The sequence below is a fragment of the Mus pahari genome, chromosome X (genome assembly GCF_900095145.1).
Source record: "Mus pahari chromosome X, PAHARI_EIJ_v1.1, whole genome shotgun sequence".
Classification (NCBI taxonomy): Eukaryota; Metazoa; Chordata; class Mammalia; order Rodentia; family Muridae; genus Mus; species Mus pahari.
The window spans coordinates 132,069,343-132,081,287 of NC_034613.1; the positions used below are offsets into that span (position 1 = coordinate 132,069,343).

General features: G+C 38.0%; 1 protein-coding gene across 2 annotated transcripts in view; it reads left to right on the forward strand.

The window, feature by feature from the left end:
- The window catches only part of Klf8 (Kruppel like factor 8), an 87,210-nt gene that overhangs the window by 54,749 nt on the left and 20,516 nt on the right, over nt 1–11,945 (forward strand). For both annotated transcript variants that reach the window (XM_021188035.2, XM_021188036.1), the window contains one exon: nt 5,505–5,578. In XM_021188035.2, the coding sequence (XP_021043694.1) occupies nt 5,507–5,578 (72 nt within the window). In that variant the 5' untranslated portion in view covers nt 5,505–5,506. The remainder of the gene's footprint in view (nt 1–5,504; nt 5,579–11,945) is intronic.

Sequence of the window (11,945 nt, forward strand, 5' to 3'; positions counted from 1 at the left end):
TCTTTTGTTTGTTTGTTTGTTTGGAGACAGGGTTTCTCTGTATAGTCCTGGCTGTCCTGGAACTCACTCTGTAGACCGGGCTGGCCTCGTCATCATCATTATTATTATTATTATTATTATTATTATTATTATTATTATTATTTTATTATCCCCTTGCCTGAGGTATAGCTCAAAAATACTTTATCGTGTTATGACAGTCTGTTTATTCTGTTGATAGTTGTCATTATTCTGTTTGACTGTATAGGTTTTAACTAGATGATTAAGGGTTTATTGAGCCAGCTTGCTTGCTTTCTTTCTTTCTTTCTTTCTTTCTTTCTTTCTTTCTTTCTTTCTTTCTTTCTTTCTTTTGGTTTTTTGAGATGAATCAGTTTTCTTTTTTAAAAATTATTTTATTAGATATTTTCTTCATTTACATTTCAAAGGCTATCCAGAATGTCCCCTATACCCTTTCCCCACCCTGCTCCCCTGCCCACCCACTCCCACTTCTTGGCCCTGGCGTTCCCCTGTATGGAGCATATAAAGTTTGCAAGTCCAAGGGGCCTCTCTTCCCAATGATGCCTGACTAGGCCATCTTCTGCTACATATGCAGCTAGAGACACGAGCTCTGGGGGTGCTGGTTAGTTCATATTGTTGGAGATGAGCCAGTTTTCTATTGATCAACATTTAAGATATTTGAAATTTCTGTAGTATGTCTAATAGGAATGAAAACTCTTATGTAGTATATATAAAGTTGTTATAACGAAATCTCACTAAGCGGGTGCTTTAAGCAACAGAAGTTCTGGGTTTTTAGTTGCAGGGGCTAGGATTTGGGGACCAGGGTCTCAGCATAGCCATATGTCCTGCGATTGCTGCTTTCCTACCTCACATTGCTGCATTCTTGGCTGTCTACTTTGTGTAAGTGAAGAGATGGAGAAGCCTCCTGTGTTTCTTCTTAGGGGACCGCTCTTCTGTGATTAGCGTGCTACCTAGATGACCTCATTTACTTTGAATTATTTCCATAAAGGCCATATATCTATAAACAGTCACCTCAGGAGTGACAGCTTCCACATACAAATTTGGGGTGGGGGGTCATCAAGCCACTTTGTTTAATGTCATGCTCCTAAAAATTGGCCAGTTGACAACATTTTAAAGTTGGGTTTCATTTAAAGTCTAGATTCCATTTTCTCCAATAATTATTAGATGAAAGAATATGGTAAGGTTTTATACAATATTACAGATCAATGAGTCTTTGCAGTTGTGGCCTTTCATTCTTTTTCTCAACTGGAACCTAACTGCAGTGTGCCATTTGCATTCACTGCACATTTTGTCTTATGATTCATACCACAATTAGTGGGTACCTTTACCCTCTTTATCAATAACCGAGCTATTGCGAGGTACCTCTGTTGCCGTTTTCAACTTTACCAAACTATTCCAGAGTGCAGGGTTGTATTTTTTTTCCATCTAAAAAATTTATTTTTGAGAATTTTATGCATGTATATAGTAGAATATGATCATATCCACCTCTCATTTTCCTCCTTCCAATTTTCCTTCATCTGTTCTCCACTCAACTTCATTTTTTCCTTTTCCTTTTCAAAAAAAAAAAAAAACAAACAACTCGCTAAGGCTAAGGACCGGCTACTACCCATTTGTGCATGCATGTGGAGCCATCTACTGGAGGGAGCGTGTGTAACCTACTGATGGCCACACCCGCAAAGGCTCAGCCTCAGCAAGTGTAGCTTCTGAGAGGCAGAGCCTTGTGGGCTTCTCCATGCACACTGGACATTCTAGCGGGTCTTGTGCAGGTAACCACAGCTGCTCTTAGTTCATGAGTGTGATAACTAGATCATGTTTAGAAGAAAGTATTCAAATATGTTCGGGTGGAAAAAGAACTTCTGTAAAAAAGATCATCAGACCCGGACTCAGATCCCAGCCTGATCATTTCCATCTTACATGGCTTTAACATTGCTTGATCTCTCTAATCCTGTATTCCCTGTGTGTATACGGTAGATGTGTAGTATGTATTTTATTCTCGTATAAAAGAAAATGGGGCCTAGAACCACCATGAGAGAGAGGAAAGGACAAAATGGACGAAACCCCTCGAGGCTATGCTACTCGCCACCTACATGTCTGGAGCTTGTTGAAGTTACACTGCAGAATTTCAACCTTTGGGATTGTTAAGATGAGCTGATAAAAATAATGATAGGTGTTGTGCTAGTAACTGGTTTGGACCTTTACAAGGCCACTATTCTTTTGTACCTTTTCTGATTTTTATTTTCTTTTTCTGACCAAAGTACACAGATTAAAGGAGTAATCCTTAAAACTTACCTGGAGATTTTTATAACTGCATTGTACAAATTCCATGTGTCATTATGATTTATCTTCTTGACAACCATATGTGGAGTAGGTTAAACTCACATATCTGTATTTTGCACAGAAGAAAATCCAGGTATATAGAAAGGGTCAACGAGTCTCCCAAAGTCACCTTGTCTCTTCATTTCTTTTCACAATGCCACACTACTTGAAATGTAGGCAGCTACCATATGTTAGCAATCTCATTTTTCACACTAACATTCACCCATGATATATATTGTCAGCTTTACTATTTGTCAGAAGATAGAACGGAATGATATCTACTCAAGAATCTCTTGAACAATTAGGCTGTTATCTTAAAATTAATATCCTTTTAAGAAACGTTTTTTTCTTTTTTTAAAAGAAGATACTCATTAGATTTGGGGTACCATAAAGTAATAAAGTATATTGCAATTGGACTCAGAGGACAAAAGTTCTATTGATTCAGTCCTTCTAAACTCTGAACTCAGACCTCCAAGTTCATTATCTGTGTAATGGAATAGAAATTATATGAAGTTGTCCCTTTACCTATTGTAATGTTACATAGGTGGATATGTGATTCTTTCCATTGTCCAAATGCTCTATACTCCTAAGGAACTAGGTTAAACCTGCCTGTGTCAGTGATCAGTGGTCACAGTGTGCCTGGTCTCATTATTTTGCCCTGATTGGCCCATACTTTTCTGTGTAGACGAGACTAGCCTCAAACTCACAGAGATCCAGTTCCCTCTTCTTCCTGAGTGCTGGAATTAAAAGCTTGCACTACCATGCCTGGCCCAGTAGAGGCATTCTCAAATGTCAGATATCCTCTGTATGCCATTTGACTAAAAAAATTGTAATAGACAGGGCAACTAAGACTTGACTGGCTTTTTAAGTTTACCATCAGAACTTTTAAAGGTGGGCATGGCCTTTAAATTTTGAAAATGAAGTTCTGTGTATACCTCTACCTGCATTGCACTCTGCTAAATGGTAGGGGTACAGAGAGGAGCATGACTAGGGAATAGGGAAAATCTGTGCTAGGTGTTAGTAAACACTTGTATACTTATTAAGAAATCCTACAATAATCTACGTGCTGGTTATTGTTACAAGGAGTTCAGAAACCAGACTCTTGCCCATTTTTTTTACTGTTTCAGAATTTTGAGCCAGTAATGGTGGCACTTGTTAATAATCCAAACACTTCAGAAGCTAAGGCAGGGGGTGGTGTTCAGAGTTCCGGGATAACCTGGGCTACAACACACTAAGAGCCTGTCCAAAAAAGATGCCGTATGAAGAGGGCGGTTTGAATATTTGGAGCCAAGATACAGCAACACAAAACAGCAAAAAAAAAATTTTTAAATCAATTATTTTATCTATTGAAAGTCAAGAACTGAGGAAAACATTCCTAGTTGAAAAAGCCGTAATTCTCAAGGACACTTCTTTACAAAATAAAAGGAAGAATTTTAGAGAATTTTGACAGTTGAAATCTATTGTTTCCAGTTTCATTTGAAAATTCAGAGGCTATACTAGGTGTAATACTACCAGTTTAGACTCTGGTCAAGTCAAGCATATATATATGGGCACAAAGAAAACGCAGCAGAGAGTATTGATCTTAGAATTAGATGCTCATGAGTCACATTGTATAACTGGAAAAAGTGTTTTTCTTTGTCGAACTCAACTTGTCCATCTAGAATTATAGGATTTTACATTATTATTTGCAGAGCCCTACTGCTTCTATAGGGCCTCCCAGGGATAGAGCCCTGGAGGAAAATATATACTAAGGAATAAGAACAGTTAGGGCCAGATGAAAGAGAACTTTGACATCTAACTGAGTTTAAGCGCTTACCCCTGCATGTCTTCTAAGGCCCGAGAACATTGTCTGTAATTACGGTATATATTCAACAGATTTTTGAATGTTTATCAAGGTAGTGACAAAAAACAAAGCAAGGAGTCAGGTGTGGTATTTACTCTTATAATCCCTGCACTTGGGTGGGTAAGGCAGGAGGATTGCTTGTGTTTGAGACCAGGCTGTGGTACAGGCAAGTTCTCTTAGGCAGTGTAAAACATTATCTTGATCTCACAGAAAAAAAGGGGGAGTAAAGAAGGGAGGGGGAGGGCTTTTTTTAAAATTAAGAACAAGAGTTGGGAAAATGTACGGAACCATGAGAAAAAATTGAAGAGTTTATGTATGAAACACACAAGTGGCGTCGTTAACATGAATTGAGATGTGTTACAAGGAATAGCTAAGAGTTTCCAATTCCTGAATTGAGAAAGGAGGTGAGATGGCAGGAAAAAAAAAAAAATCCGTGTTCGGTCAGATAATTCTATTATTATCCAGAGGGGGGCGCTCAATAGCTAGAAGAGCTTGATTGATTGCTGCCAGGAAAACCTGTAGGAGTGTCACAAAGTATTTCCTTTGCAGTCATACTGTCCTTGACAAATCGTTATTTCTAGTGAGGACAAATTACAAGTCATTTACTGTCTGGTCTTCAGTTCCTATGGGTTAAAACCAGGCAGGGTAGAGGAAGCATAAATGTAATCTGAAGTCTGACTAGTTTGTAGGTAAACTGTAGATTTGGCTTTGTATCCCTAACCTCTTTTGGTCTCTACTGAAATTGAACTGTAGATAAACAAAACCTGTTGCAGAGGAAAACATAGGTACTTTTTATGAGATGATTCAAAATATTTGAATGAAGCTATTAGTGCCATCTCTTTGTAAGAAGAGCAGCTATTTATAAAGGAAGATGAAAACCGATTTTAACTCTGCTTAGCTTATAGATTTAAGATGTGTAGACAAAAGTGGTCTGTTGGTAGGCTTTGTACATATACTGCTGGTCAAGATCCATACAGCATTTTAAAAGTCCTTAGCAAAAAAACCAAGAACTGGACCAGGAGTGGAAAGGTTTTAAAACCATAGAACTATATTGATAATTACCATAATAGGACAGGTCGGAGAGGCTGGATTCACTTAGATGAAGGAAGGGAAGGACTGACATATAGGAAGTAGGCAACTAGAGTCCGAGACAAGTGATCTTTTCTATGAATAGATTAACTTAGAATGTTTTAATGACTTTCTAGTATAAAGTTTGTCTGAAAAGCTGTTCATAGAGGACATACAGGTAAAGCCAAGTGTACATGTCATACTCTATGCCTATATTGGGTTCAATATTTTAAAAGCAATTTTCCCCTTGTATCTTTCCTAGATATGGATAAATTCATAGACAACATGGATGTCCGAATTAAATCAGAAAGTGGCTCGATGCAGGTATTCAAACAGGTGAGCTCTGTGTGTTGAATATCTATCTCTTAGACATTGGAGAACTGAAGCTCCATTTTCAAATGACATGTATGGGAAATGAGAAGGGATAAAGGAAGGTAGATTTTTTTTCCGGAATGATCTGAATGTCTGGTTGTGAGTTCCAACTAAGGAGTCTGCCTAGCCTTGAAGAAACAGCTTCATAATGTTCCTGTAGTTTTTAGTGAAGAGCCATAATCATTTATTTAGCACTGTCCCATATTTTAGGTATGGTGAAAATTGTGTGCTTTGTTTTATTTAATGTTGTTGGTAGTCTTGCTGAACAGTGTATTAGGTTCTCTCTAAGGAAACATCCTCTTGACTCTATTTCCTTGTTAACTGTTTCCCTGGAGAACCCTGGCTAGTACACTAATTTTGGTGAGTGGTGTGTAGTGTGTGTGTGTGTGTGTGTGTGTGTGTAGAAAATATATATATATATATATATATATATATATATATATATATATATATATGTGTGTGTGTGTGTGTGTGTGTGTGTGTACATACATATATATGTATATATATATGGATTATAGACTTGTGCCACCACATGTGTGTGTATATGTATGTATGGGTGTATGTATGTATGTATGTATGGTGGCACAAGTCTATAATCCCTATAATAAGCAGATTGAACCAGGAAAATGGGGATTTCTAGCCCACTCTAGGCTACTAAGGAGATCCTGTCCAAAACAAAATAGAAGGAACAAAGCAATTCCAGCTTTCAATGTGAAAACTGGTCTTCGTGTCCTAGTTCTCCTATGCTGTGATAAACAACATGACCAAAACAGCCACTTTCAGAGGAAAGGGTTTATTTGTTTATAGTTCACAAGATCAAGGGAGGAATTTGAAGGCAGGAATCTGAGGCCACTGAGAAAATACTACTTGCTTCCCTTCTCTTGCTTTGCTTATAACCCAGGCCTCACCTGGCTCCTCCCAAATCAATCATTAAGAAATGCCCCCACTAACTGCTCACAGGCCAATCTGATGGGGAGAATGTCTCAGTTGGAATTTCATCTTCCCAGGTATGTCTGTGAGGCTTAGTCTTTGTTTTATGAAGGTCTTTAATTATTGATTGAAGCCTCTTCACTTTATGTGAGTGGCTTATTCCAACAGTGATGTAAAGTGCTTGTTTTATTGAGGGGTAAAAAGAAGCTGGTTGTGGTATCCCACACCTTAACAGTCAGGAGGTAGCAGCAATCAGATCTCTAGTCTACATATCAAGCACCATAGTGAGACCCTGTCTCAAAACAAAACAAACGAAAAATATCTAGAAAAAATGTTTAACAGCCATCTGACACTATAGCCCTCCTAAATTGTCATATAACATTAACTTATCACTAGTCTCATTGTTCACATTTTACAGAAAAAGAAAACTGGTTTTAAATGATGTGAAGAAGTGTTTTGTTTTTGAGATAGGGTCTTGCTATTCCATAGAGCAGGCTGAGCTGGAACTTGCTGTATAACTTTGGGCACCCTCAAACTCATAGCAAACCTCCTGCTGGACTCTTGAGTTCTGGGATTATAGGCATTGTATGATGCCTGTTTGTTCAGGGTTGAGTTGTAAGGCATCATATAAGTAAGCCCCAGATACAGTCAGAATTACCTTGAAAAATCTGTCAAAATTGCATGTATATTGAATATCCAAATTTGTTTATATAGTACTCATCTGATTCTTTTGGCCTTAGTAGCATGCCCATATTGACGGATTTCTGTTCCTTAATTTAGGAGTCATATATGCCGTGTGTGTGTGTGTGTGTGTGTGTGTGTGTGTGTGTGTGTGTGTTATAGGCATGTGCACATATGTACCTTTTTGTTTTCTTGAGATCAATCGTCAGTATATAACTCTTGTTGGCTTGGTACTCAGTATGTAGACTAGCTTGGCCTTGCATTTAGGGTAATCTTCCTGCTTCTTCCTCTCAAGTTTTGGAATTACAGGTGTATATCATAATGCCCAGCTAATGACTCTTATTTTTAATCAGTGAATGATTGGTCTATGGCATATACTTGGATCTAAGTTATGTATGCATTTGGATGAGACTCCTTGTAATGTTTTAATGATGTTAAACTGAATTTAATATCTTGTTTACCTTTGTTGCTCCTGCCATTTAGAAGCTATTAGTACATCAAAAACTTGCTAGTTGTTGCAAATTATCACTGGAGCTTGGTCATAGTAATACAAAATAATACTAAAAGAAAGCTTTCTAACTTAGGACATATATACTGCTGTCTGTAGGAGCATTTGGCTGTCATACTCTTTTATTTCTAGTTCTGGTTGTTTTCTTGAAGTGGAATCTCTTGTTTGAAACTTGTGTCTTATTGTGTCATGCATGTTCCTTCCCATATATGTCCTTTGACTGATAACATTTCCCCCCCCCCTCTCACACACACACCAGCACACCACCCCACACACATTTTACTTTGAAAGTAAGCTGCATCAAGAAACTTTGCCCCTTAATAGGTGGGTGTCACCTGCAAATAATGATACTGTCCTCTAAAACTCTGTAAGAATTGCCACATCCCCAAATGAACAATATTTCCATGATGATATCTTGTATGTATGTATCATACATACATACACACAAACATTTCAGAGATACTTTCAATGGCATATTGTCTTAAACTTCTTTTTGTCTACCAGGACTGTGGCTAAGTAAGTCTGTCCAATCCTTATCACGTTTGGGAGCCCAGATTTCAATTCTATATCTTCTATAGAATTTTCCCTGACAGTCTAATGCCCATAAATACCTAGTACACTCATACTCCTGGAATACTATCAGTCATTTACGTAGTCCCACTCATTTCTTGTTCTGTATTGTCAGTGGCAGCATGGAAATATCTCATATCTTATTAAGAATGCTTTTCATCTCCTAAACTTCACATTTACTATCTTCAGTTGTTATTATGTTACATATAACTAACATTTCTTGCTTTTTTCCTTTTTGAGGATTTACTTTTCTAATTGTAAATGTGTGTCTTTATGTGACTGTGTGCATTTGAGTGCGGGTGCCCTTAGAGTCTAGAAGCATTTCATCCCCTTGGAGCTGAAGTAGTTTCAGGTAGTTGTGAGCTACCCAGTGTGGCTAATAAGATAACAGAGATCTATTCTTGAAGAATCCTAGAAACAGAAATCTCAAAGAATGTTGTTCCACTGTCCTGGATTATCAAAATGTACATGTTAGAGAATAAGTTCCTTCTCTTTTCACACATCTGGTAGGTGTAGGCATTCCTTGGCATGTGCCTATCACTCTGCTATCTGATCGTATGTTCACATCATCTTATTTTGTAGTCCCTATAAAGATACTGACCACTAAATCCCACCCTCTAGGTATTACAGAATGGTTGCTTTAAGATCCATAATTTTGCCTAGTGGTGACACATGCCTTTAATAATCCCAGCACTTGAGAGGTAAAGGTAGGTGGATCTCTGTAACATCAAGGTCAGCCTGGTACACTGAATGAGTTCCAGGATAGCCAGGGCTACAGAGAGACCCTGTCTTTAAAAAAAATCCATAATTCTATATGTAGTGAACCTTTTCCCAGATTGGTGATATTCATTGATTCTGGGCACTAAGATGTGAGCAAATCTTTTTTGGGTGACCGTTCTTCAGCTTGGTATAATGTTACTTTTCTAATATATAATACAAGAACGTAGTTGTTAAAATAATTTTGATCATGTGTCATTTAAAGCAGTCATACACAAAAAGAAATTATTAGCTCCTTTTTTCTTTACTTTCAGTTTCAAGCTAGATACTAATATTTCCATGCTGCATACAAAGCAAATACCTAGATTTCATCTATGCGTATATACATATGCATATGTGTATATCTGTGGCTTTGTCAGTTTTTGTGTTCTGGGAAAGGCTCTTACAGGTCTAGGTTAGCCCGGAACTCAAGATCTTCAAGCTTTAGCCCCTTGAATTCTGGGATTGCAGGTCCCATATGCATTTCTGATCTTGTTTTTTTTCCCCCTGTGTGCTTTTGTTAGTATTCTAGTCTCTTAAAATTGTCACATTCATTAGTGTGTATAAAGAGGAATTGTCCAATAGCGCTTTATTTCCTAATACCATTGAGATGATGGGCATGTAAGATTTAAAATTCCTCTAGGTTTAGATTAAATTTATCCTTTTAATAATATTCATCTCCATCCATTTTTCTCTTAATAGTGAAACACATCATGGCATTATTGGAGAAGGATTGGAATTTCGGAGGGTAAAACTGGCTTTTCGACCAAAATAATGAATGTGCATAATATATGTGTACGCACACACAAGTGCACCCAGGCATGAAAATGATTAGTCTAAACCCACAGCAAAGCTAGAAGAGACCTGTGGACAAAAACAGCTTTTATCTTTCTCTTGGGGAGGAGCCTGGGTTTTATCTTGTTACCATGACAACACTCCTTCCTCTCCTTTCTACTTACTGTGCTGCCTGCAGTATTTTGTTCTTTCATTTTCTTTCTTGTCTTGCCTTCCTGCTTTAAAGCTCCACATCAGAGCTATTTCAACTAACAGTTGGTAACAGTTTTGTTTCCCTCACTTGATTTCCTTTACTCTCCTGAAGCCGAGGCTGTCTTCATCAGATGTTCAAGAGCTAATATTTATGAAAGTGACCACTTTTTCTTTCTGGATTTCTTTGTAGAATTGCCTTTCTCCATGATCTCTGGTAATTTGTCAGTAACGAACTTAAGAAAAATACAGACTCAAATACTGTTTTTTGTTTTTGTTTTTTGTTTTTTTTTTTTTTTCAAAATTAGGATCCTGGTCATTTAAGGAGGACGATGGGAAGTAAAATATCTTTACACGGTTCCTAAGTTTTCTGGACTGTCCACACATAGCCAGAAATACTGGCAAGCTGTAGCAACAGAACAATTGGGGAAAGGCAGCAGCCATTCTCTTTGGAGAGTGGTTAATTATTGACTAGAGGACGCCCAAACCCTGAAACTGGACCACAGGATTGAAGAAGGAAAAGCGTATGTTAACACACAAAAAAAAATCTCATAGCAGAGCTTTACATTAATTTTCCTGTGAGCTTTCAAATCTGTAGTCATTGTATTCAGTGAAGAATAGAATGTGGCACCCATCCTTAGTCATTCTAGTGAGTCACCAAAATTCTAGGGCTGTAAACCCAACTAGGACATGCTATGTAGAACAAGAAAAGAACTCAGGTGGTGCATGGGTTTAGTTTTTTTTGTTGTTGTTGTTTCTTTTTTCTTTTTTTTTTTTTAACTATAGTGACTGTTTTATACAGAATATGGGATGAATAGTACTGCATATCAGGATTCTTATTTAAATTATTTTGATCATAATTAAAAGATAATCATCAGTGTGTGCAAACAAAAGCATTGCTTATGCTAGTGAGTAAATATGGATTGATTTTCTTTTTTCTCATTTTTTAAATGTACCTTACATCTCAATTGCATCTTCTTGCCCTCCATCCTTTCCTCCCAGTCTCTCCCTTTCCCTTGCCCTTCTCCCTCACCCTTTCTCCTCAGAAAAGGGAAGGCCTCCCATGTACATCAACCAGTCTCAGCATATCAAGTTGCAGTGAGACTAGGTGGATCTTCTATTGTGCATAGGCAAGGCAGCTCAGTTAAGGGAAAGGGATCCAAAGGCAGGTGATGTAGTCAGAAACAACCCCTACTCTCACTTTAGGAGTCCCACATGAAGTCCTAACTGCACAACAGTTGGAATGAAAGTAAGAAGACCCTTGACAGCTACTCTCTAGTACATTCTTCTAGGAAGCTTGCTCGGAGAAGCATTAACACCCAGGAAATACTTGCTTACTATAGGCTGGATTCATTTCCACATAACAAGCACACATGAAATCAGTATGTCCAGAAGGAAAACGTGATGATATTCTTTGAGGAAGCTACTAAAACACTAAGGTCTAAATAGCCACCTAACATTTGTTTTTCAAAGCCATGGAACAAGAGAGAGCAGTGATTTTAAGCACCGTTGCAGACAAAGCAGGCTTGGTGTATAGACACACAATCCAAGATGGATTGTTTGAACAGGGCCTGTAACATTCTCTCTCATCAGAGCAATGAGTATGTATTTGTTTCTATTGCTTCTTTGTTCAGTTTCCATTATGGATATTCTTGAATAGTGTTTTCAGCGAAGAGTTACCATAGATCAGCACATGCTCTCCTGCTAATAGTGTTATCGTAGGCAGCACTCTCTGTCCTAGAAATGGCCTTGGCGATGGACTATACAGAGACTACCCCATCCGGGAATCCATCCCATCATCAGCCACCAAACCCAGAAACTAATGCACATGCCAGCAAGATTCTGCTGAAGGGACCCTGATATAGCAGCCTCTTGTGAGGCTATGCCAGTGCCTGGCAAACA